The sequence below is a fragment of the Myodes glareolus genome, chromosome 6 (assembly GCF_982192425.1).
Source record: "Myodes glareolus chromosome 6, mMyoGla1.1, whole genome shotgun sequence".
Taxonomy (NCBI): domain Eukaryota; kingdom Metazoa; phylum Chordata; class Mammalia; order Rodentia; family Cricetidae; genus Myodes; species Myodes glareolus.
Genome location: NC_142031.1, coordinates 100,097,835 through 100,124,533, shown reverse-complemented (window position 1 = coordinate 100,124,533; position 26,699 = coordinate 100,097,835). Strand labels below are relative to the sequence as shown.

The following is a 26,699-nucleotide window of genomic DNA, read 5'->3' as shown; positions in this document are numbered from 1 at the left end:
GCATAGACTCCTGGAACAGAGCTTAGACTATCAAATGCGACAATGCTGGACAAAGATCCTTAAAAACCTTCTGCTACTGTATGAAGTGCTATTCCTTTGCTCCAACTTGCTAGTTGTTGCAAAATTCATTCAGGACGCATGTAAGTCCTTAAATTATCTCATATTTTAGCTGAGTATGAAATCTGTATAATACTAAACAATTGACCACTTCTCTGAGCCTGTTTGCTCGTCTTAACACAAGGCTGTCAGCAATGACTCTAAGTGTCCAGGTATCCGGGGATGCCTACCATTTGGGGGAAAGAGACTGACTGTATTTAGGGCAGGTTCTTCGGTCTTCATTCTTCTTACAGTATTTCTATTTCCATGAAATTTCCTCTGTGATATCCAGTTCAGTGCACGTACACCTGGGACCCAGCAGCTTCTGTTGCTTTTCTTTCTTTGAGGAGAGGATAAAATGGGCCAGTGGGGCAGGGAAAGGCTGCGTGCTGACACGTGGTCAAGCCATGGCCCTGGTCCTCTGACTTCTACTGACCCCGATCTCTGGCCTTCAGAGGCATTCGTGCCCCAGAGTTCTCTTGTTCTGACCTGGGTGTTGTTCTGCCCGTCCAGGCTCCCAGCCTTCCAGAGGACTCTGTGCCTGAAGGGCAAGCGCAATGCCCTTCTGGTCGTCTTCTTCAAGAGCAAAGAAGAGGCTGGAAAGGCAGAGGGTGTGCACAGAGGACCCTCAGGAGCTCCCGCGGAGGGCTGGGAACTAGTGACAGGAACGGGTGTTGAAGAGAGGAGTGCAGGGGTGGCGATCAGAGACCCAGAGCCCGCAGGTTAATCATCTCCATGGCTCAGATAAGACCCTGCCAGCTGGAAGCAAAGCTATTGTCACCAGTGGGGTTTGTGTGACTGCAGAGGCAGACAGGACGGAGTGTCTGCAGTACAGGACCATGCCAGGCACGAAAAGGTATCAGCATGTGATCGAGACCCCTGAGCCTGGCGAATGGGAGGTGAGGCCCTTTCTCAATTTCAGGCTTCTGCACTGATTCCTAGAACAGTTCTGATTTGGACTGGCCTCGAGCCTGGTCTTCTGTTCCTTTCCTCTTCCTCCTCTTCTTTTTTGGCTTTTGAGATAGGGAATAGCCCAAGCCGGCCTCAAACTGCTATATATCTGAGGATAGCCTTAAACTTCTGATTCTCCTGCTGCCACTGTCCAAATACTAGAATCAAAGACACACACCCCATGATAGACATCCTTTTCCTATCGTCCCTGATAGGCTCAGAACATCACATGAAGACTAAGTTCTTGGTATGTGAATGGTATGTGTGTGTGCGTGAAGTATGTTAATCCAAGCCAGATACTGTGCCTACTTCCACTCCCACCTCCAGACCAGCAGGCATAAGGCAGACTTTGGCTTCCTGTTCCTGCCCTTGTGCCCCCGTCTCTCTAGTTGTCAGGGTATGAAGCAGCTGTGCCAGTCACAGAGAAGTCCAACCCCTTGACTCGGAACTTGGACAAAGCAGATGCGGAGAAAATTGTTCAACTGCTGGGGCAGTGTGATGCTGAGATCTTCCAGGAGGAGGGGCAAATCGTGTCCACCTACCAGGTGACCGACCCACAGTCAAACCTCGGACATTGCCAAAGAGATGCTAAGCCAACCACATCTCAACATCTACCCTACCAGACTACGGTTTCTAAGTTTGGAAATCCTGAGCCCTCTCCACCATTCCAACCCACTCTCTTCTGTTTCTTTCCTTTTTCCCTCATCCCCCCTTTTTTGTTTACTTATGTATTTATTTTGTGAGGCGGGAGGATTTATTCCATGGGGAAATGTATGGAGGTCAGAGGACAACTTTTGGGAATCAGTCTGTTCTTTCATCATGTGGGTCACAGGATCGAACTCAGATCATCAGGCTTGGCGGCAATCCCCTTACCCACAGAGCCATCTCGTGCCCCCCTCCTAGCTCCCATTTCTTCCTACTGATTCCTGTCCACTCTCCACAGCGACTGTACAGTGACTCAGTTCTGACCACCATGCTGCAAGTGGCTGGGAAAGTCCAGGAGGTCTTGAAGGTGCTAACTCTCCGTCTACTTCTCATCCAAACACTTCTGTTCCCTCTAATGTCTTCTTTCTTGGGTCTCCATTTCTGATTTTTAAAAATCTCAACTCTTTATTATCTTGGTCTTCCCTTTGGATGTTTATTGTTATCTTGGTCATCAATAGTAGTTATGATAATTGCTAGATGAATAATACTTTATCATCAGCAATACATTTTCTAATTTTGCTTTGTTTTTTGGTTTTTCAAGACAGGGTTTCTCTGTGTAGTCCAGGCTGTACTGAAACTCACAGAGTTTCACAGGCTGGCCTTGAACTCACAGAGTTCTGCCTGCCTCTGACTCCCAAGTGCTGGGATTAAAGGCGTGCACCACCACCGCCCAGCATACATTTTCTTTTAAAAATTATTTCTGTTATTATTTTTTAAACGTGTATGGTTGTTTTGCCTGTATGTGTGTCTGTGTTCTACATGAGTACCTGGTGCCCATGGAAGGCCAAAGAAAGTGTTGTATCATCAGGAACTTGAGCTGCCGATGTCTGGAAGCTGCCATGTGGGTGCTGGCGATCAAACCTGGCTCCTCTGGAAGGGCAGCCAGTGTCTTAATCGCTGAGCCACCTCTCCATCCCCAGCAATGGACTTTCACACTCACTCAGTGCCTGCACAGAAACCTGTGACGCTGACATTACTGTCTTTTTTTCTTTTCAATTTTCTCTTCTCAGACCAGAAAACAAAGAAAGGATGCTCACAGGAGCTAGATTGAATGTATCCAGCTAATAACTGCTGGATGCGTCTGCTTTGGTTGTTTATTTTTATTTAATTGACAGAACTGCTCTCAAGTCCCTGCTGGAATAAGTAGGAATTTTAATGAATAGCTTAGTCTGAGAGGTGAGCCAAGAGGAGTTCTTTCTCCAAATCATTGTTCTCTTTTGCTACCTCACAGAGCCCATGTTCTGCTCAGTTTTATGATGAGGAGAAGATTGAGTAGTTCCGTCTTCCTCCGTCGTTTACAAAGGAGAAAGGAAAGTATGATTCTTCCTGAGCTGGGCCTGGTGACCTGGGCCTCTTTTCTTCCTCAGGAACCAGATGGACGCCTGGTAGTACTGAGTGGAGGAGGAACCTCTGGCCGCATGGCGTTCCTCATGTCTGTGAGTTCCTTAATTCCCTGTTTTCTCCCGTCCTTCTGGGGATGTCACCCAGAACCATAAAGCTCATTAGAGGTAAGTTCTCTCCGTAGATATATTCTCTTCCCACCTCCTTTCCAAAAGCTAGAGCCTGGAGTGAGTCAGGTTTCTCTGACCTCCCTAGATCACCACCCTCCTCTGGCTAGCATTCCCACAGCTCAATCATTCCCAAGCTGCATCTTTAAGCGGGAGATTGCAAATAAGTTAGGGAGAAATATTGGTCTAAAAAGACCCTTCTGCATCCTCAGTCCTCTAGAAACTGAGACTCCACAGCGCATGCTCTCTCTCATTCCTTCTTCCTGCCCTCTCTCCTCCTGGACAGGTCTCTTTTAACCACCTGATGAAAGGTCTGGGGCAAAAGCCTCTCTACACATACCTCATTGCAGGAGGCGACAGGTAAGTGACCTGCACATGTGGTCCAATTTTTTTTTTAAAGAAACTGCATTTGAATGAGTTTAGTCAAAGATTATATTGAACCTACCTCAGTTTCCATTCTTCATTGCCTTACATCTGGTCCCTTTACAGACTTTTATTACCTACCTGGTTCGTTTTTGTTGGTTTGTTTGTTTTGTTGTTGTTGTTTGTTTTGTTTTTAACTCCATGGTGCATCTACCTTGGTCCCCATTAAACAGTAGGTGCCCTTTCAATAGTAACTTTTCTCCATTCTGTTCTCTCTGTGTGCCCTTTCCTAACGAGCTATAGGTTTCTGCTTCTTAGCCAGCGCCACTGACCTTGATTGTGCCTGCGTCCTTAGGTCTGTCGTGGCCTCTCAGGAACGGACAGAAGACAGTGCCCTACATGGGATTGATGAACTGAAGAAGGTCTGTGTTTTCCAATACTACTCAACTAGAGATGCCCCTTTTCATTGGATTAGAAAAACCCCAAACCTCAACCAAGGCCTGGCCCCTCCTCTGGCTCTGATTTTCTCATGCAATAGATTTGTACCCTGGTGTCCTCTCTACTCCCTGTCACCCTAACTCACACCTCCTCCAGGAGACCCCCTGCTCCCTGTCACCCTAACTCACACCTCCTCCAGGAGACCCCCCTGCTTCCCGTCACCCTAACTCACACCTCCTCCAGGAGACCCCCCTGCTTCCCATCACCCTAACTCACACCTCCCCCAGGAGACCCTCTGCTCCCCGTCACCCTAACTCACACCTCCTCCATTCCTAGGTGGCTGCTGGGAAGAAGAGAGTCATTGTCATAGGCATTTCTGTGGGACTCTCTGTAAGTGTGAATGCAGGCTGATGGGGCTACTTTACGAGGAAGGGGTGGGACTAGAAAGGAAAGGAGAATGATGAGGTGGGTACCAGGAAACAGAAAACTTACACAAGGAATTTGATTTCAGTTTTCACCAATTTGATCTATTTTTATGACTATGAAAAGAGGGGGAGAGAATTCCATCTCAGAATAATTGTGTATTGAGCCAAGATGGACCGATTTGTCCAGGGGTCAGCAAGCATTGCTGGCAGTCAGCGTAGCAGGCCGCCTGAAATTGTGGATCGTTTTGCTGACACACAGTCTTTGTGTTTACTTAGAATTCATGGCCTCTTTTGTGCTAGGCTTAAGTAGTTGAACAGAGATCATAGGGCCCACAGAGCCTGAAGTATTTACTGTCCGAGTCTTCACAGAAGAGTCTGGCTCCTGGTTTCATCCCACCATCATCATCAAGGGGGGCTTGTTAGCTCTTGGGCGACAGAAGGGTCAGTCTGCATTGTAACAAGATTTTCAGGATGTTTTGTGTGAGAAACACCGGGTTTGATGTCCTGTCAACCCCACAACAGTTTTGATTCTAAGCGTTCAGGGTGCAGAGCGTTAGATCCCAGCCATTGGGCGATGACCTCAACAGGACGTTGACCTCAAGGAGGCCGTTGCAATTACAATTGTGATCAGTCATTTCCGAACTTCACCATCTGGAAGAGTTCTGTGGAGGAACATAAGAAAAATGTAGCCCTAGCTGGGCGATTCTTGCTTGTAACCCCAGCACTCATGAGGGGCAGAAGGATGATTGTGTGTTCAAGGCCAGCCTGGACTATACAAGGAAATCATAGCCGAGAAAAAGGATAGCTCAGCAACTTTTGGAGTACCTGTAAGGAGTATGCTTTCCCACATCAAATTTGGATTCAGCGTCTTGGCTGTGGCTTCAGTATCTCTAGCAAGCATGCTGGGGCAGGTTCCTTGTGGACCTTGGGGAACACTTAGAGCCGTTCCCTTCATTGTGCCTGCCTCTCTTGCTACCATCAGGCACCCTTTGTGGCAGGCCAGATGGACTACTGCATGGATAACACAGCAGTCTTCTTGCCAGTCTTGGTTGGCTTCAATCCGGTGAGCATGACCAGGTGAGGCTTCTGTTGGGACTGGCAAGGCCTTGTGGGAGCCTGGGAAAGCGACGTGTCAAAGGGGCATGCCTCGCTGATAAAAGTACCAAGCCACGTGGCGAACATAGACAAGTATTATGGGTTAAGATGTAGGATGTAAGAATTAGTTAATAAGAAGCCTGAGCTGCTAGGCTAACCAGTTTATAGTTAATGTAAACCTCTGTGTGTTTCTTTGGGGCCGAACGGCTGTGGAACGGGAATGAGGCGGGGGACAGAACTCTCAGTCAATAGTCCACAGTATAATCAGCAGGAAGAGGGATCCATAGTCTTGGTTGCCAAGTCTCAGAATGTAAAATAAATAAGCGGTGGTCCCTAAGCGTTGGAAGTTGTTGGTTGCTTCACTTTAGATGGTCTCTCCTGTTTCAGAAAGGGTGGAAGGCAGCTTACAAAAGCTGCATAAACTGGGCAGTGGTAGTCATTCCTTTAATCCCAGCACTCAGAAGCAGGTGCATCTCTGAGTTTGAGCCCCTGGTCTACAGAGTGAGTTCCAGGACAGCCAGAGCTACACAGAGAAACTCTGTATCGAAGCAAACAGACAAACAATCAAACAAAAAAACCAACCCCCCCAAAAACACCAAATAATAATAATAATAATAAAAAATGAAAAAGCAAAAGCTACATGAACCACAGATTTAGAGCGAGAATTGAAGAGGTTAAAAAAAGAAAGTGGTAGAAGGAAAAATCAGGGTCAGAAACGTGTGTACCCGAAAAGTCTATGCTTCCTCCTGGGGTGACCCCTAAGCATCTTTTTGGTGTAGCAGTGGGTCCCCAGTGGGCACACATTCCTCTTCCCATCTATTTGTCTCAAGCTCTTTCATTCATCAATCCAGGCACATTTCGGCTCCTCTCCAGCGATTCATATCTGCCCCTCCTCCCCCTTGAAGCCCTGTGCTGCAGAACCACCTTCGTTGGGCTGGGGAGGGGGAGGACATGATTTTGCTATGTAGCCCAGGCTGTCCTATCCAAAAGGCCACTTGGTCTGATCTGACACTCCATGTGGCTAACTAACACTGTGCAGATGCCATTCTTTATTGATTTAGGGTAAGGCCATGACATATCTATTTTGTTAAAACGTCCTTAGTGATTCCAATGCACAGCCAAGTTTGGGAAATCTTGCTGAATAAGCCATTGGATTGGATCACCCAGTGACCCTGACGGTTTCCTGTCTGTGGGGGACTGCAGCAGGAGAGCCTGGTTCTTTCTCTTCCCAGACCGAGATTCCAGGCTTGTAGTGTGACTCGTACTAAGGTGTAAATGAGTTTGTGGTACTCTTAGCCCTGATCCTTTTCATGGAGGACTCTTCACCCAAAATATATCTGCAGCAGTGGGTGCTAATTTCAGGCCCTGTGACTAAGTGAAATGAAGAATTTCAAACAATGTAGGCGTGGAGATCTTCCAGTTGTTCCTTAAAGCGGTGGTTCCCTGTCTTGGCTCATCTTCAGAGCTGTCTCTGAAGCTTTAAAAAAATACAGTTTAGGGCTCTGTGCGTACCTGCTGAGACTGAACCTCAGGGTAGGTGCGGTGTCCAGAACTGGGTGGTTACTGCAAAACATAATTTTCTCCGCCCCCCACATCCCTGGGTGTTGATGTTCAACGAAGTCTGGGAATCCCAATTTTTACTGCACAATGTTGGTGCTTTTTCTATTCCCTTCTTAGGTCTCCTCTCTCTAGGGTCTCTAGGAAGTGTTAGAAGTGAACTTGAGGGCAGCAATAGAAGGCACTTTACACAATGGGTATGAAATAGGTGAATCTTGTCTGCCTCAGGATTCACACGGGAGAAAAATCTGTAAAATAGTTCCAGAAGGAGTTATTGTGTGCCTGCTATCCCTGTGCCAGGGAAGCACACACGCGCGCACGCACACACACACACATACACACACACACACACACTAAAAGAAATAGTTCGAAAAGGAATGGAATCTTGACAGGGATGTGATAAAGTAAAACCAGAGATGTTGTGTGCAGGGTTGGCTCAGTCTTTGAGGCCATGCCACGTTGAGCAATTCACAAATCATCCCCCACTTCGGAAGATCCTCACACTTTCGAGATTCTACAATCTGTAGCTAAGCACATAGACTGTACTAGCTCTCTTGTCTCCTTAACACATTGCTTTGTTCCTGATTAGTTTATGGTGTAATAGTCACCAACAGATGCTACAGTTAATAGCGTAACTTTATATCTCACTTGGGACCAGGATTCCTCCCTCGGGTAGTAGGGGTTCACTCCTTGGAGTGATTTTAGGGTGTATTTCAAAGGACGGGAAGGATTTCAGAGGAGTCTAGGATGAAATATAAGGTGGTAGTGTTGACACTTGACTTCCGGCTGGAATTTTAAACTTGAATGTTGGTTTTATTGCTGGAGGTATTATTAGCCCAATCCTTGGGGTTCAGGGACACCCCACCCCCGATGCTCCAAATATTTCTCTATGAAGTAGCTGACCTCTGACCCCACTCCCTCACTGAGCCTAATCACCAGTGAGGCCTTTTCTTCAGATTCTCACAGGCAAGCCTTTCTCCTCCGTGTTTCTCTGGACCTCAGAAATGACCCCATTGAAGACTGGAGATCAACATTCCGGCAAGTAGCAGAGCGGATGCAGAAGACGCAAGAGGAACAGGAAGATTTTGTGCTCAATCCCGCCATTGGGGTAGGCCAGACTTTCTTTGCTCCATGCGCCTCTTCAAGCATGCAGGAATTGCTTGTCACTTGCTGGGAATCTTTGATCTTATGGCCCCTGTTCACAAATCCCCAAGGAATTTCATGTCAGCTCACATGTTTCCAATGAAGTCCTATTTTTTTCTTAACTCAAAATGTATTTTTTTTATCTCTTTTTAACCGCGTTTCTCAGATTAGTAAGCAGTAAGCACTTCTAGACTTTAGAACAGTCTAGAAGAACTAGAACAGTCTGAAAGAGCTGGAACAGGTCAGAGAGTCTAGAACGGTTTCAAAAGAGCCTTTTGCTATCTATGAACAGACAGCCTCGACCACCCGCTGTTAGGTCTCATCTGGTCTCTTGCAGATTCACATGTCAAATATGGCTTTAAAAACCAGGATGCGATTTTATTAATTTTTTTGGGGGGATGCTTTTTATTTTTTTCCAGATGTGGTTTCTCTGTGTAGCTCAAGCTGTCCCAGAGCTCACTCTATAGACCAGCCTGGCCTTAAACTCACAGAGATTCACCTGCCTCTGCCTCCCGAGTGCTGGAATTAAAGGTATGCACCACTACAGCCTGACTCCCTACTTTTTCTTAACCAAAATTTTTGCTTCCTACCTCCCTTTGCCAGTAGTGGGCACATCTGAGCCCTTCCCCTCGATCTTCATGTGAGATAGGAAGGGAAATTCCATGGTGTGTATAGTTTGCTCTGGTCTCACATCTCATGTCTCATCCTGACTCTACTGGTTGGTTTTCTTGTTTGTTTGTTTGTTTCTTCAAAGCTTTATTTTTAAAATTATGTTTTAGGTGTGTGTGTGTGTGTGTGTGTGTGTGTGTGTGTGTGTATGTGTGTGTGTGTGTGCGCGCGCGCATGCATGCAGGTGACCATGGAGACCAGATGAGGGTATTAGTTTTCTTGAAGCAGAGTTACAGGAAGCTGTGAGCTTCCCAGTTGTAGGTACTGGGAACTGAACTCAGGTCCTCTGCAAGAGCGGTGAGCACTGTTAAGCCCTGGGCCATCTCCCCAGTCCTTCGTCTTCTGTTTTAATCACTGGTCATGTCATTTTCTTTGCTGCAGTCTTTGTGAGGTACTATGTCATAAATCTGTACCAGAGAGTGTCTGTTCCCTGTGTCTGTCCAGAGCACGGGAAATTTGGCACTAAGGAATGGCAGACTACCATAAATCATGGTAGGGAAGGTTCTCAGAAAGAAAAATACTCTCTGGCTGGGCAGTGGTGGCTCACACTTGTAATTCCAGCACTTGGAGGCAGATGCAGGGGGACTCTCTTTGAGTTCGAGGCCAGCCTGATCTACAGAGTTCCAGGATAATGAAGGCTATTACACAGAGAAACCCTGTCTTGAAAAAAGGAAGAAAGAAAAAAAGAAAAGAAAAGAAAAAGAAAAGAAAAAGAACAAAAAGTATTCTCTGAAAGCCCTTGACCCAACTGACAAGAGACAGCACCCATCTTTATAAAACAGTCAAGGCCACTGGTAAAAGATGTGCTCATGGCTCACTAATCAGAGTGAGCATCTAATGGGGACCACCAAACATGCTAGTGCCCAGGGATCACCAACCACACTCCATTAGAAGGATTACCAACACCTCTCCATGCTCAGGGGTCATGAACTGGAGAACTGGTAGACTCCTGGGTTGTTCTTTCTCCCAGTCAGTGTCCTTGCCTCCTTAGCCCGAGGGGCTCAGTGTCTCTTCCCTGATGAAAGGCGGGAGCGCCACCAAGATTTTGCTGGAAACCCTGCTGCTAGCGGCCCATAGGACTGTGGACCAGGGTGTTGCAGCCTCTCAAAGGTATGGAGGAAGCAGACAAGCTGGGCATCAGATCCACACCGTGGTGACACGGGGGAAGAGATGGGAGGTCCTAGCTCCTAAGACACATGCAGGCTAGAAGCCAGCCTGCTGCGACTTCCTTTCCTTACCAGAGTCTCTGGCCCATTCTAGAATGTTCAAGTCCACCCTTCTCTTGGCTTTTGCTTTTCCCACTACAGCCCTTTTTAAAAATAGAATCCTTTCTGCTCTTATTAACAGGGATCTTTCTTCCTCCTCCTTCCCCTGCTTTCCTCCAGAATGGACTAGCAAAACTTTTTTAAAAATGGGAATTGTGGCATCCCCTAGGTGTGGGTAGGAGTACCAAGCTCTTTTCGGAGGGGGGGAGGGGAGGCACCAGGTCCTTCTTGGGAGCTAGTGATTTTTTTTTTCCAGATGCCTTTTGGAAATCCTGAGGACATTTGAGCGGGCTCATCGGGTGACCTACAGTCAAAGTTCCAAAATTGCCACCCTGATGAAGCAAGTCAGCACCAGGTATGTGATTGTGTGTTTGCAGAGGGCATCTTGAGAGCAGGGGACACTCTGTGAGATGTGCTAGCGTGGGAAGGGTGATGGGTCCACACGTTGGAAGGTCTTGGGTGTGTTTACTTTCGTGTTATTCTGCGGCCTCTTTTCACGGTGGTCATTCGTGTCCTGGCCTCTGGCTCATTCTCAGCCTGGAGAAGAAGGGCCGAGTGTACTTAGTTGGCTGGCAGACCCTCGGCATCATCGCCATCATGGATGGAGTAGAGTGCGTTCACACCTTTGGTGCTGGTAGGCTCTAGTCTTGATGCTCTTCCAGAGCCAAGGCATCCCTGCCAATTGGGATACATTAGCAAAGCATTTTCTTGCAACCCCCCCCCTCACCGAGGTTCTCCAGTGCCCGCCCATTCTGTCCTACATAAACAGGCATTTCAGTCAAATGCTTTCTTCACTTGAAGCTCCAAATGCCACCTCGGTCCTTGATCTCTCAGGTCCCACTCCAGTGCTTTAACTGTAGCTTCCCACACGGGTTACTACCGCTCACCCCACATCCCACTTCCTGACCCCATGACAGCCCTTGGAGTAGAACCTTCCTATCCTCCAAAGCCCACCCTTCTTTTCTCTCTCATCTTAAATTTCCCAGATTTCCAAGACGTCTGTGGCTTTCTCATGGGTGGCCACAATGACATGTTTAACCAGAAGGCAGAGCTCACCAACCAGGTCGGAAGAGGACAGGACTTGGGAAGGTGTAGAACTCATGGGTGTGCAGAGGGCAGTAGAGGAGTGGGGGCTGGGATGAAGGGAGGCTGGGGGGGTGACAGTCCCAAGTCAGAATGTAGGTCAGAGGTCCTGGAGCTTCAAAGCGCTATGGTATGGAAGGCTCTTGATTTTCCCTTGAAAACTCGACTATAGTCTACTGACCTGCTACGTCACCTTTGGTAAAGTGCTATCATTTTGAACACTGGTTCTTTTCAAGTGAAGCCCAAAGAGCTGTAATAGATGTCCCCCTAAGGTCCCCTTCAGTCTTCAAGTCTGTGTTCTTGAGCGTCCTTCTTCTGTCCCAGGGTCCCCAGTTCATTTTCTCCCAGGAGGACTTCCTGACGGCCATTCTGCCATCCCTCGTGGAAACTGACACCGTGGTCTTCATTTTCACCCTGGATGGTGAGAGGGAAGATGGGACCAGTGGGCTGAAAGCAGCAGCAGTTTAGAGGGGCTGCCACTCTGAGTCTCAGGGTGCCTTGTCAGAGGGAGGGTGTCTTAGTTAGGGTTGCTATTGTGATAAACACCATGACCTAAACCAACTTGGATGGGGAAGGTTTTTTGTTTGTTTTTGTTTTTTTAGCCTTACAGTTTATAAGTCTATCACTGAGGGAAGTCAGGGCAGGATCCCAGAGACCAGACCCAGAGAGCAGAATCCACGGGTAAATGCTGCTTACTGTCTGCTCCTCATGACTTGCCCAGTCTGCTTTCTTATTGCCCTCAGGACCACCAGCTCAGGGATAGCACCATCCATAGTGAGCTGGGCCCATCAATAATCAGTCAAGAAAATGTGCCACAGGCTTGCCCGCAGGCCGTTCTGGTGGGGGCACTTTCTCAGTAGAAGTTCCCTTTTCCCCAAATGATTCCGGCTTGGCTCAAGTTGACATAAAACAGAGGGCAGAGGGAGTGTCCTGGCAGGACTCAGAGTGGCAGGAAGAACAGCCTCATAGGTCATCCTTTTAACTCGGATGCCTCCTGTCCCATCCAGATAACCTCACAGAGGTCCAGGCATTGGTGGAGCAGGGGAGAGAGAAGACCACGAACATCCAGGCCCTGGTGCACGGCACCGTGGGGCAGTCCTTGCCGGTGAGTGTCCAGCAATGGGGAGAAGATCTGGGTGTGATACAGCCCAGGCTTTCTGGAACACAGCACCCCTGTTTATCTCTTTCCCCTCAGGGCCCTCTAAAGAGGCTCTTTTCCTCCGTCATCAGCATCACATGGCCACTGCTTTTCTTTGGATATGAAGGAAGCTACGTCCAGATAGGCGGGGATGAGAAGGCAATGCTTGCAGGAGAGGAGTCCCCCCCCCCAAAAAAACCCCCAAAGCTAGATGGGAAAAAGCCTAAATATCTGTTTGTCTTCTTTCCTCCCCAAGCTGGGAAAATTCTCAAATTATCAGGTCTCTAAACAGAGTTGCCAGGCAACAGGGTTCATGTCTTCCCAGGAACCTACAGAAAGGGCGAGACAGGCCACCAATCACCACGCGCTCATTTGTTCTCTGGGACAGGTTAATTGTTGATACTGAAGTCGTTATCACCACCCTACAGCGTCTAAGGCTCTTTCTTTTGCACGGCACCCTACGCTGAACGTAATGCAGCTCTGACTACGATGGAGCCCTTGTGCAATAGTGAAATTATAATCAGGAGACACACCGAGAGGCATCATAGACATCGTAAGAAGTTTGTGTGCATTTTGCAGTTTGGTTTGGAGCGGGCACCAGGAAATCTGGGTGCCAGTTCAGCTCTACTGTGTGTCCCAAGAAAGAAGACAAATTTATATCTCGGGGCCTCACTTTTCTCACAGTAGATTGTCCGTCTTTCAAGGGGCAGAACCAGGGCCCAGAAGGGATGCTGTGGGGGGGAAGGTGTACTCTTTCATCTTTATTCAACCCACTTCCTTCTGGAAGCTTTCAGACAGAGCCAGGACCCAGCCTCATTGAACCCAGCACTCTAAAAAAAAAATTATTTACTATGTATACAGTAATCTGCCTGCATTTGTGCCTGCAGGCCAGAAGAGGGCACCAGATCTCATTACAGAGATTTGTTGTGAGCCAGCGTGTGGTTACTGGGAATTGAACTCAGGACCTCTGGAAGAGCAGCCAGTGCTCTTAACTGCTGAGCCATCTCTCCAGAGGTCTTACATAACTGTCTCTCCCTAGTGGAGAACCCACTCTCCTCTGTCTTTTGCTCTAAGCGTTCCTGTGTCGTATCCCTACTTCTTGGCACAGGCCCCACATTCAGTGTTCTCTTCCGAAATTGCCTGCTTTTGAAGAAGTCTTCTCTGATTAACTTGACATTGTCTATTCTTCTCCACACTTATACAATCCTGATGCTTAGTACAAATATAGTCCTTTATACCCTATGAATGTTTCATATATATTAGCTCAGTTCTCATAGCAATCTCCTAAGGCACGTGTGCTCAGTTTCACCTTCTCTCCAGCCCCTTCTTTCTGCTTCCTTCCTTCCTCTTTCCTTCCTTCCTTCTTTCTTTGTTTTGTTTTTTTGTTTTTCTGTTTTTCAAGACAGGGTTTGTGTGTGCGTGTGTGTAGCCCTAGCTGTCCAAGAATTGGCTTTGTAACCTAGGTTGGCCTTGAATTCACAGAGATCTACCTGCCTCTTCTTCCTGAGTGCTGGGATTAAAGGTGTGTACCACTATGCCCCGCAATTTCTGCTTTGAATGTAATGACGTTTTATTTAAATTTTGTCTGTATTCAAATCTATTAGTTTTTTTTTTCCCATGTGGTTTTCAGTCTTTCACTTGATGCTGCCTTCATCTTTCCGTATGGAACTGTCTGAAAATGTAGATTTCCACTGGCACCGTGTTCTAGTTTGCTTTGTGCTGCCGTGATGGGAATTGATCGAAAACGACTTGGAAGGGTTAAGACTCTTCATCTTACACTTTCCGGTCTATCATTTCGGGGAGTCAGGCAGGAGCTCCAACAGGAAGCAAGAGTGGAGGTGGGACCGAGAAGGAAACAGCTTATTCTTCATGCTCTGTTTTCTTTTTTCTTGAATTTTCTGTTACATTTTACTATTTGTGTGTGTGTGTGTGTGTGTGTGTGTGTGTGTGTGTGTGTGTGAAGGAGTTGGCTCTCTTTTACCTTGTAGATCCAAGGGATTGAACTTAGATGGTCAGCAGGCACCTCTACCCACTGGGCAATCTCACCAGCTCTCGGCCTGTTTTCTCATACAACCACAACCACTTGCTCAGGGGCGGCCTTGCCCGCCAGAGTGGGCTGGGCCCTCACACATCAGTCATCAACCAGGAAGACGCCATATAGACATGCCCATGGGCCAGTCTGATGGAGGTAATTCCCCATCGGAAGTCTCCCTTCCTAGGTGACTTAGTGTGTGTCAAGTTGACAAAAACCGGCACAGACTTGATTATCTTTGGTTGTAGAAATAGTTTTGATACTGTAATGGTCTTCACTTGTATTTTGTTTTTTGAGACAGGATTTCTCTGTAGCTTTGGTGCCTGTCCTGGAACTAGATCTTGTAGACTAGACTGACCTCGAACTCACAGAGGTCCGCCTGCCTCTGTCTCCTGAGTGCTGGGATTAAAGGTGTGTGCCACCACTGCCTGGTGGTCTTCACTTTTTAAAAAACAATATTTTTATTTTATGTACATTGGTGTTTTGCATGCATGTATGCCTGTGTAAGGGTGTCAGATCTTGGAATTACAGGCAGTTGTTAGCTGCCATGTGGGTGCTTGGAATTGAACCTAGGAACTATGGAAAAGCGGTTAGTGCCCTTAACCACTGAGCCGTTTCTCTAGCCCCCGTCTTTGTTTTTAATTTGAAACATTTTGCCTTCCTCCCCAGTCCTTTGCCACATTTACTTCATCCCCTTTGTTTCTCTTGTTTACCTGAAACATAAGTGAAACTATCTTATATTTCACACTATGCCAGGCAGAGTGGCACATACCTGTAATCCTAGCATTTGGAGGAGGGGGAAGCAGAAGCAGAATCAGGAAGAGTTCAAGACCATCCCCAGCTACATAATGAGTTTGAGGTCACCCCGAGTTACATGAAATCCTGTCTCAAAACACCAAAACCAAACCAAAACAAAAAATCCAAAAAACCCAAAGCTCACACCAATCACTTCATAATACACGTGCTACTCACAAGGGCATTTGCTGCTGTCAGAACAATGTAATTATCCATGCTGGGAATGACAGTTAATCTGATACCATTACTGAAGTTCAGATTTCCCGAGATGTCCCTGGGGAAGCTGTTATTCTCCAGACCTGGAATCCAATCAAGGATAATCTCCTGACTTTAGCCAGTAGGTCTCTCGGCTTTCGCTTAACAGTCTTTTGGTTTGGTTTTTTTTTTTCTTCTGTCTCTCTTGACATTGATATTTTTAGAAGTCTAGGCAAACCTTTCCCAGAGTGTACCTCACTTTTCCAGCACGTACAAACAACTTGCTGTATTGTTTCTTCGTCATATTCGGGCTTATGTTGTTTTGTTTTTGGTTTTGTTTTCTTCTGGGGGAGACTGGCATGTCACATCGGGATCGCCTGGCATCTGCTTGTCTCTTCCTTGGCGAGGCTATGGTGGCTTCTTCAGTGGTGGTGACGGCTGCTCTGCTTCTTTGCATCCTGTCACCCAGCTGTCCGTACCCACTGTGTTCGCATCTGCTGATGATTTCTGCTTGACTCAGTTGTTCCCGTGGTGACTCTCAAATGGTGATTTTCTATTTCTAGCCTTCTTCCTCTTATCTATATTCATTAATTGGCTTTCTTCTCCAAGGAACTTCCTATTCTCTCCCCACCCCATCTGTATTTGTTTAATGTCATTATGGACTCATGAATTTTCTGTTGTTGTTAAATGTTTAGATTTTTTCTTTTAAAGACAGGGTTTTTATGTAGCCAAAGCTGGACTAGAACTCTTTATATACCCCAGACTGGCCTTGAACCCATAGCCCTCCTACCTCAGCCTCCTGAACCCTGGGAGTATAGACATCTACCACCATGCATGGCTTAGATGTATTTTAATGCATTCTATTTTATTTTATTTATATATATATATATATATGTATGTATATATATATATATATATGTGTGTGTGTGTGTGTGTGTGTGTGTGTGTGTGTGTGTGCGCGTGTGCACTTGTCTGTATGTGCACCATGTGTGTGCAGTGCCATGGACCAGAAGAGGGCATAGGATCTTCTGGAACTGGAGTTGCAGGTGATCGTAAACTGTGGCTGCTGCGAGGCTAACTCATCTTATGTAAGAGCAGCAAGTGCTCTTTACCCTGAGCCTTCTCTCCAGCCCCTTAATACATTCTCCTCTCTCTCTCTCTCTCTCTCTCTCTCTCTCTCTCTCTCTCTCTCTCATTTATTGAAACAGGATTTCTCTGTGTAACAACCCTGGCTGTCCTGAATCTCCCTCTATAGACTAGGCTGGCCTCGAACTCACAGAGATCCACCTGCCTATGTGTCTTGAGTGCTGGAATTAAAGGTGTGTGTCATGCTTTGCTTCCCTTAATACTTTCTCTAGTACTAATTTTTCATTTTAATCCTCACAATGAGAGCATATTCAGGGTGGCTTCCTCGATCCTATTCACATCCATATTTAGACATACTTTGTATGTTTCTTTTCGGAAAAAAAGAAAATGAAAAACAAACAAACCACCCTCTTATGTTTGGGAGAAGGGTGGCATACAATTTACATCCCATGTGTTTTACTTAATATTTTCTGAATATTACTCAACTGCAATGTACAAATCTCATCTTCACCGACAGCTGTGTGTGCACATGCGTGATAATTGACCTGACCAATTTCTTATTTGGGGCATAAAATAAGAATATTTTTCTATTGCCAATAACAAAGCAATGATTATGCACATATCTCAGTGCTTCTTTTGATAAATATGTAGAAATTTAGATCTTTGTCAAAGGTTAAATACAAATATTATTTTGCTCTATGTTGTAAACTTTTCTTCCATAGGCTTTGTACCATTTGCTTTCCACAGTTGAAGTTTGAATTGATGCTGGCTCCATACAGCCTCCCAGAGAGTTTTGTCTAGCTTCATTCAATTTCTGTGTAATTTTCGTTTATATTATATTAGTTATTGATTTTGAAGGAGTAGGATGGTGCCCAGGGCTTCACACATGCTAGGCAAATGCTCTGCCCCTGAGCCACACCCCAGCCTATATCTCTATGATGTGAGAAGTGGAGCATCTTTCTCTCTCCGCCATCTCCCACCCCTCTCTATTTGTTCCCTGCCTAACTCCTTCTTTCAGTTGTCCTGGACCTCCCTATGTCAATCAACCAGCCTCAAATTCATAATGGCCCCTTTCTTCCTGCTTCCAGCATGCTGGGATTACAGACTTCTTCCATCATCCAACAGGCTTTGAAATCTTCGCTGACTCCTTTGGCCTTGAGTTCTTTACAAAGCCATTAGTGTTCTATTTCTGATGCACGTTGTAAATATTTTCTCTTGGCTTTAGCTTGCAAGAAGTCTGCTTCAGTTTTTCCGAGGTTGAATTTGTCAATCTCTCCATTGCCATCTGGGGCTTGAAGCACAGAAAGCTCCTCCCACACGCATGCTGGTATGGCACCTCTGTTTCTTCTTGCCGTTCTTAGGAATTTTGTTTATTCTTGTGAAAGCAGCAAGGCATGAACTCGTTTATATTTTTCCAGGCAATTACCTAAAATCGTCTTAGTTGCTTTTCTATTGCTGTGGCTAAGCACCAGGACCAAGGCGACTTCTAAAAGAAAGCATTTAATTGGAGGCCTGGTTACAGTTTCAGAGAGGGCATCCATGGCCATCAGGGCAGCGACAATGACAACAGGCAGTCAGGCATGGTGTTGGAGCGGTAGCTGAGAGCTTACATCCTTTTTATTATTTTTCATTTTTATTTTATTATTACTATTATTATTTGAGACAGAGTTTCTCTGTGTAGCCCTGGCTGTCCTGGAACTCTCTGTAGATCAGGCTGGCCTTGAACTCACAGCCTTGAACTCACAAAGATCCACCTGCCTCTGCCTCCCGAGTGCTGGGATTAAAGGCATGTGCCAGCACCACCCAGCTGAGAGCTTACATCTTGAGACAACAATCATGAAACAGAGAGTGTTAACTGGGAATGGTGTGGGCTTTTGAAACTTCAAAGTCAACCCCCAGTGACACTCCTCCTCCAACAGGGCTCTCGTAATTCTTTCCAAACTGTCCCACTAACTGTGGAACAAGCATTCAAATACATGAGCCTATTGGGGCCATTCTCACCCAAACTACCACACCAATTGTCTCAGTTTAATTTTGAAGTATAGCTTGTCTTGAGTGACGAAGGATATTACATGTACCATATATTCAAGTTCCATGTGCACTGGTCCAGTAACAACAATGAGTTTGCATGTTTTTTTTTTAATGTTAGAAGTAGTCTGGATTTCCTATTTTTCCCACTGGCCTTTTTCTTGATGCGCTGGTGCCATGAGCTTATTGATAGAGGATTTATGACATTTTAATATTTGGAAGGATTAGTCCTTTCTTCATTAAATATTAAGGGATTTCCTAACTATAAATGCAGATTTATTTCTCCATTGGAACTTTAAAGTCAATCATGTAAACTTCAAAATAACTTTGTTAGTGATACTTAATGGGATAAATGGCTAATAATATAACTCAGATTTAATTGGCTTCTTTCCTACAGGCAATGTGATAAATGGCATATAGCATCTGTCTCAGGCTTTCTGTTGCTGTGATAAAACACCATAACCAAAAGTAGCAGGGCAAGAGAAGTATTTATTTCCTCTCAGAACTCCAAGGTCAAACTCCATCACTGAAGGAAGTCAGGGCGAAAACTGAAGCAGAAACCATAGAGAACGCGGCTCTCTGGATGGCTCCCCATGGCTTGCTCGGCTTGTTCTCCATCCCCACACACGCACTAGTGATAAAGGGAAACCCTTTAAAAAGTGGATAGAAAAGTTTCTTGTATGCACTCTTCCAAGGGTTTGTGTGACAATCTCATACCTTGGAAGGACAGAGACCCTGGAGCAGAATTGGACACCACCCCTGCCTTCAGCGAGACTGTAGCTGGTGGATGAGTCCCAGTACTTAGCTCCTCCCACTTGTATGGTATCTATGGCTTTATGGATCCCTCAAGGGTCAAATGGAAAACTTGGAGGCTGGAGAGATGCCCTAGCAGTTAAGAGCAAAGGGACACTTAGCCCACTGGAGCGCGTGCCTCTGACAGGCCTGGCCTTTCTCCCCCATTCCCTCTGCCTCGCTAAAAACCATTAGATTACATTCCTGAAGCGAAACCATGAAGGCTCTTTCCTTTATTTGGATACTTTCCTATGCCAGGCTGAGGATGAGTACCAAAGTCCAGCAATCAAAAGCCCCCTTTGGTTTACCTAATTAACATGCCCTTCAAAATATCCCACTATGTCCTAGCCCACCCTAACACAGACGTCCCCTTTTCCTCCTCTTAAAACTTACACCTGCAAGGTCAAACAGGTGTTTGGATGTGGCTTGGGCCTAATCTGGGGTCCCGGAGGAAGACCCTACTGTCCAGTCTCCTTCAAAGAGCACTTGTCTGCTCTTCCAGAGGACCCAGGTTCATTGGCAGCACCCACAGGGCAGATAACAACTGTCAGCCCCAGTTCCAGAGGATCGGATGCCCTCTGCTGGCCCCCGAGTACATGGCATACATGTGGTACACAGACACACATGCCATCAAAGTACCCATACATGTTAAAAATACAAGTAAATAAATTAAAAAATAGACTGTTATACCTGAAAATTTCGAGGAGAAAGGCCAAATCCACGATTATCTAATTAAAGCAAACTTTAATAAATATTGGCCAGAAAGATGGACACTGGCCAGGTCCATAACCAGGATTCCCAGAGAATGGTGCTGAATTAGGTTAATAGGTGCTCATAAAGGCAAAATCCACAAGGTTACTTCATCCAATCGGGGCAAGCATGCTTCCTGAGCACTTCCTGCAGGTGTACCTCCTGCCGGCCTTGTGATCAAGCACATCCTGTCCAGTTGGGGCAACCAGTTTTGTTTACTGAAGTGAAAACACTTGGCTTAATATATTGCATGAACAACAGCCCCCAGCATTCTAGAAAGTTATCTGTCCTTGGGCAAGTGAAGCTTACAGGTTAACATTAGCTCTCTCAATAATATGATCAAAGACAAAAAAGATTATTAAACACTGTTTTCGTCAAACAAATGATCTGTCCAGTGTCGGTTTTCTTTTTCTTTTTCCATATTTATTGAGCTCTCCATTTTTCTCTGCTCCCCTCCCTGCCTCTCCCCTCCCCCCATCAGCCCTCCCCCAAGGTCCCCATGCTCCCAATTTACTTAGGAGATCTTGTCTTTTTCTACTTTCTACTTCCCATGTAGGTTAGATCTATGTAAGTCTCTCTTAGTGTCCATATTGTTGTCTAGGTTCTCTGGGATTGTGGTTTGTAGGCTGCCTTTCTTTGCTTTATGTTTAAAAACCACCTATGAGTGAGTACATGTGATAATTGTCTTTCTGTGTCTGGGTTACTTCACTCAAAATAATGTTTTCTAGCTCCATCCATTTTCCTGCAAAATTCAAGCTGTCGTTATTTTTTCTGCTGTGTAGAACTCCATTGTGTAAATGTACCATATATTTTTTTTATTCATTCTTTGATTGAGGGGCATTTAGGTTGTTTCCAGGTTCTGGCTATGACAAACAAAGCTACTATGAACATAATTGAGCACATGTCCTTGTGGCACGATTGAGCATCGTTTGGATATCTACCTAAAGGTGGTATTGTTGGGTCTTGAGGAAGGTTGTTTCCTAATTTTCTGAGAAATCGCCACACTGACATCCAAAGGGGTTGTACCAGCTTGCGTTTCCACCAGCAATGCAGAAGTGTTCCCTTTGCCCCACAACCTTTCCAGCATAAGTTGTCATCAGTGTTTTTGATCTTTGTCATTCTTTCAGGTGTAAGATGGAATCTCAGAGTTGTTTTGATTTGCATTTCGCTGATGACTAAGGATGTTGAATGTTTCCTTAAGTGTCTTTCAGCCATTTTAGATTCCTCTGTTGAGAATTCTCTGTTTAGGTCTGTACTCAATTTTTTTTATTAGATTATGTGATCTTTTGTTGTCCAATTTCTTGAGTTCTTTGTATATTTTGGAGATGAGACCTCTGTCTGATGTGGGGTTAGTGAAGATCTTTTCCCATTCTATAGGCTGTTGTTTTGTCTTGTTGACCGTGTTGTTTGCTTTACAGAAGCTTTTCAGTTTCAGGAGGTCCCATTTATTAATTGTTTCTCTCAGTGTCTGTGCTGCTGGGATTATATTTAAGAAGTGGTTCCATGCCCCAATGCATTCAAGTGTACTTCTCATTTTCTCTTCTATAAGGTTCAGTGTGGCTGACTTTGTGTTGAGGTCTTTGATCTATTTGGACTTGAGTTTTGTGCATGGTGATAGATATGGGTCTATTTTCATTTTCTACATGTTGATATCCAGTTATGCCAGCACCACTTGTTAAATATGCTTTTTTTCCATTTGATATTTTTTGCTTCTTTATCAAATATTAGGTGTTTGAAGATGTGTGGATTGATATCCGGGTCTTCTATTCGGTCCCGTTGGTCCTCCTGTCTGTTCTTATGCCAGTATCAGGCTGTTTTCAGTACTGTAGCTTCGTTTTTTTAAAAATTTTATTTATTCATATTTTAATGATGAGTACATCATTAAATGTCATACAATGTTAGAAGAGGGCATCAGATTATGAGCCACTACGTAGTTGCTGGGAATTGAACTCTGGACCTGTGGAAGAGCAGCCGGTGCTCTTCCCCTGGGCCATCTCTTCAGCCACGAGGTGGCTGCTATCTTAGCCCAGGTTTTCTGTGTTATAATATGGCTCTCTCACCCGGCTGCTCTCCCAGCCCCTAACTTTCGCACTCCCGTGTGACTGTATTTCAGAAGTTCCAGTGTGAGCTAAGCACCAAGTGGGTGTTGAATACAGTGAGTACCGGGGCCCACGTGCTGCTGGGGAAGATCCTACAGAACCACATGCTGGACCTCCGCATCGCCAACCCCAAGCTCTTTTGGAGGGCACTGGCCATGTTGCAGGTGGGAGTGTGACAGGAGACCCCCAAACCTAGACTGCTGCAGAAGGTGGTTTTTGCAATGTTGGGGAGGGGTGTAGGATTAAGTGCTAGGTTTTCACAGGGGTGTCTTTCTTGGGAGTACCCTCCAGTTGGCCTTGCATGCACACAATGGTGCATGAGTGTGAAACTGTAACTCCCAGTCGGCAGTCTTTAGGTTTCAAGGATGCAATAGAAACCCAACTGGTAGTAGGGCGGTGGTGGTGCACGCCTTTAATCCCCAGCTGGTGGGGCAGGATGGCTTGATTATATCTACGGTCTCAGAATGGACACCAGCAGCTATCCAGGAAAAGAAAAGGGCTAATGCCTAGATGGAGAGAGAATGGATGCTCCGCAGAGAGCATGATGGACGGCCTTGAAGGTTGCTATCCTTTATCTATGGGGTTGTTGGATCACTGTTGTAACTCTCACCAACTTCCCATTCATCATGGGCCAATGATGGTCCACCATCAACTCCTTAGCCCAGTTTTCCTTTATACCTTGTGGTTATGAGATTGCCAGGAGGGACAAACTCTCCACAGTGTCTTCAGCCAGTCTTCAGGATCCTAGCCGTCCTGCCCTCCTTCTCCGATTGCTTTCTTCTGTGATACTATTCTCAGTTCTCCTTGCTCTACCCCAACACTGACCTTACTACTACTCCCACAGCAGTTCTCTGGACAATCCAAGGCTCGCTGAATCGAGAGCCTCCTCCAAGCAATCCATTTTCCTCAACCACTGTCAGATGATGTTTGGGCTGCTCCCATCTCCCGCCGCGTCCAGGTTGCCCACGAGAAGGAAAAGGTATCCTTTCCCCCTTGCTGGCCGTTCCACAAACACTTTCTGAGGAACTTAAACATCTTAGGAACTTGGTGTGACTCTAGATTTACAAAGCTCAGAGATCCGAGCCACGTGGAGCTCCCATTTGGAGGGGTAGGTGGATGGGGGTGGGGGTGGGCTGAGGAGGCATAACAGTGGCAGAAACTACAGAGGCAAAAAACATACCAACAAAATGGCTTCTGTTCTGCCTTGGAGGGGCATCAAAAAGGACTGAGAGAAGGGTCTTGGCACAGGAATTTTCCTGCTTAAGTGAAGGTTTTTCTCTGCTTTGACCCCACTTCCTATTCTTTTTTTCTTCTCTTTCTTTCTTTTCTTTTCTTTTCTTTCTTTCTTTTTTTTTTTTTTTTGAGACAGGGTTTCTCTGTCGCTTTGGAGCCTGTCCTGGCACTTGCTAGCTATGTAGACCAGGCTGGCCTCGAACTCAGAGATCCACCTGCCTCTGCTTCCCAAGTGCTGAGATTAAAGGCATGTGCCACCACCTTCCTATTCTTTCACCCAGCCAAACTCCTGTGCCCAATTCTTTGCCCCCTTCAGGGTTCTTTCTCAAATGACCTTCCTTTTCTCCAGCTCGCCCTGCCCCTTCCCACAGGTGATCCCCGCAGCCTTGCTGAGCCTTTTACAATGCTGCTCCATCACAGAGGCCAAGGCTCGCCTGGCTGCAGCTCCTTCAATCTGCGAGGTTGTCAGGAGCGCCCTCTGCGCCGGGCCAGAAGCCCACCACCCGAGCCCTTGGGGACCCAACAGCCTATAGTGCAGTAAATTGATGTTTCTGGGACCGTGAAGGGGCAGAGCCTCGGTCCAGTACCACGAAGACTTGTGCCAGAGATACACGTGGTGGTGGGACAAACCCAATTTTGGGGGGTGGGGATGGGGCATTAACAACCCGGGACCGGGGAAGAGCCACTGGCATCTTCTAATCTCAGAAATAAAACTGATTGTCTTGTTTTGGAACCTAACCTTGCCAAAAGTCAGTTATCAGACTCAGTACACACAAACAAGAAAATGGTGGCACCAGGTAATTCCGGGCAAGGAGAAGCTGTGTTTCAGATATTATCCGCTAGAGAAAGACAATCCCAAGGTCCTTCTGACCAGAGTGAATGCCATACCCCCTTAGAGACCAGAGAGTGGAGGGTTTTGACGGCACGCTCTCCCTGTGTTTGCAAGAAAGAGCAAAGGAACTCTGGCTGTGCTGGGGACCCTTTGGTGGTGGGACCCTACAAACACTAGAAATTTGTCTGCGCAGTTTTAGACCTCAGCAATCACGGTTTTGATAAATCAAAGACACCTGGACTCATACCAGGTACGGTCTATAGTACCTGCAGCCAAGGCTCTTACTGAAGAGATCTGGCTCCCCCTTGTGGTAGAGAAATAGCCAATTAAGAGATCGTACCCCCCCCCCCCCCACACCCCCCCCCCTCACCCCCGCTACCAGGACCTCCCCTTTGGAGGGAATTATTTTGGGGTATTACTGGGGAAGTCAAGAATCAAGGAAACTTTTCGAACAAATAAGATTAGAGTGAGGCAAATAAAACCTGAGAATGTTTTGAAGGCTTACAGTGTTACGTTGCTAGGGTTTAGCCTCGACTTGAGTTCAGGTCCTGAGGCAGGGAAGGGACATTGGCCAAGGAAAACTTCTGACCACCAAGTGGGCTGTGCTAAGAGGCCCCGAATAGCTCAGGCTGTCTTTATTTATACCTACCAGAAATTTTCTTACCAGGGTTACGTGAACAACTTTATTATTGGCTTCTACTTTAGACTTTAAGAAATACATCACAAATGAAGGAATACAGTATGAAAACCCATTGTTCCCCTTTATGCTTCCCCAAATACACTGTCCCACCCACTACAATACCTTACTATAGACGTAGAGTTCAGCATTTTTGCAGGCCTTAACAATATCGAGCCAGACACAGACTGTTCTTCTGGCGCTTGTCAGCTGACAGCTGCTTGCGGTTACAAAGTTAAAAGTAATAGACATGGGAACAATGCTTTAAGGACAATATTCCAACCCAGACATTGGTTCATGTCTGCAAGGTGTGTTTTTATACAGCTCTTTTTCCTACAAGAGGGTCCTATGTCTCGATCTCTCTGTAGAAGGCAGACTTTGATAAGCACTCTTCCCATCTCACTGTACCATGCATCTCCCACCAAGACAAGCTCCTGTGTATGGTAAAGATGGATCTCTCCATCCCATATTTTGCATTGTCTGTTTCCTCTTGGCGCATACCAGATCCTACCAATGATTCTATGCTTGGTGTCCGGGGACCTTACTATCAACAGATGGCGCTGTGTGAATCCCTAAGACTTTCCCCCTATTCTGTGTACGCATGCCTTACTCTCCTTTCTAGAACCATGAGACAGAGTGAGTGTTCCAAGTGTTGTTCTCTCATGCGTACCTGTCTCTATCGAGTCAGAAAAGTTCCCAGGATTGGGAGTTGTAGTTAGCAACTCCAGAGAAGAGATTTGAGAAGCGTTAGCCCCCTGTTGACTATTAGGGGAAAATATTTTAAAAGGAGCAGAATTTCCAGGGGCAATTACAGCTGTTGCACGTGTGGCTGACAGGGTAAAACTAAAAACCACCCAAAGAATCACCAAAATAATGAGAGAGAAAAGAACCTGCAAGCTGCATGAATTTTGCAAATTCCTACACTGGTCTTGCCAAGCAAGAGTCTGTTTCCACAGGTGCCTTGCCCTGAGGAAGCCCATAGAACACGTAAGTCTTCTGCTGATCTGAGACTAGGCTGTACAGCTCCCAGCGTGCGGCGTGAACGACAGAGTTGGGTCCTTCTTAGGGAATTCTGGGCTCTAGGCAGAGCTTAAACAGTTCAGAGATAGGTTAGAACTGAGTAAGGCATGGTGCTGCTTTGTGTAATCCCTTCATCTGAGAGGAGCAGTAGGAGATTGTGAATTGGGAGGCTTCATATCAAGAGCTCTCTCTCTCTCTCTCTCTCTCTCTCTCTCTCTCTCTCTCTCTCTCTCTCTCTCTCTTTCTCTCCCCCATAAAATTATCCAGAGATGGATGGGCTACAACTTGTCTCGAAATAACTAGCACTCTTTGGAGAAAGCAAACATCTGAGGAGAGAAAAACAACCAGAGAAGGCAGCGGTGATGCCGAAATGTTGACAGAAAGCTGACCACTGGATTGAAGAAGGGAAAAGCAAATAATCTCTTGGGTATCCATTTGCTGGATCAAAGCCAAGAGGATTTGGCTTAGGAGGCATCTGGATACTGACTGTACACGAAGTCTAATACAGTAAAAAAGGAACTCCATTCTTCCAGGTCACCTCTTATTTTCACAACGTAGGTGGTGCTGGGAGGTTTAAGCAGGCTTGTATAGGTCTTGAATAAGTTAAAGAGTCTGTAAGGTCAAAGAAAGGTAGGGGATGAAAGTACCAACCTGGTTCCATATATGGGCTCATAAACATAGCAAAATGCCCAGTATCCCATCTAAATTCAAGGCAGATTAGATCC

At 46.1% G+C, this 26,699-nt stretch overlaps 1 protein-coding gene across 1 annotated transcript; it reads left to right on the top strand.

The window, feature by feature from the left end:
- Nucleotides 1-501: 501 nt before the first annotated feature.
- Gckr (glucokinase regulator) lies at nt 502-24,162 on the top strand. Its single transcript, XM_087907411.1, is given in 21 exon segments — nt 502-995; nt 1,437-1,592; nt 1,991-2,059; nt 3,120-3,188; nt 3,547-3,620; nt 3,979-4,045; nt 4,398-4,451; nt 5,469-5,563; nt 8,141-8,246; nt 9,942-10,060; nt 10,472-10,570; nt 10,752-10,849; nt 11,202-11,278; nt 11,623-11,719; nt 12,306-12,403; nt 12,494-12,571; nt 16,499-16,504; nt 22,228-22,377; nt 23,058-23,192; nt 23,818-23,921; nt 23,923-24,162. Coding segments are annotated over 21 exon segments (1,881 nt in total). The 5' UTR covers nt 502-935; the 3' UTR covers nt 23,993-24,162.
- Nucleotides 24,163-26,699: the final 2,537 nt, after the last annotated feature.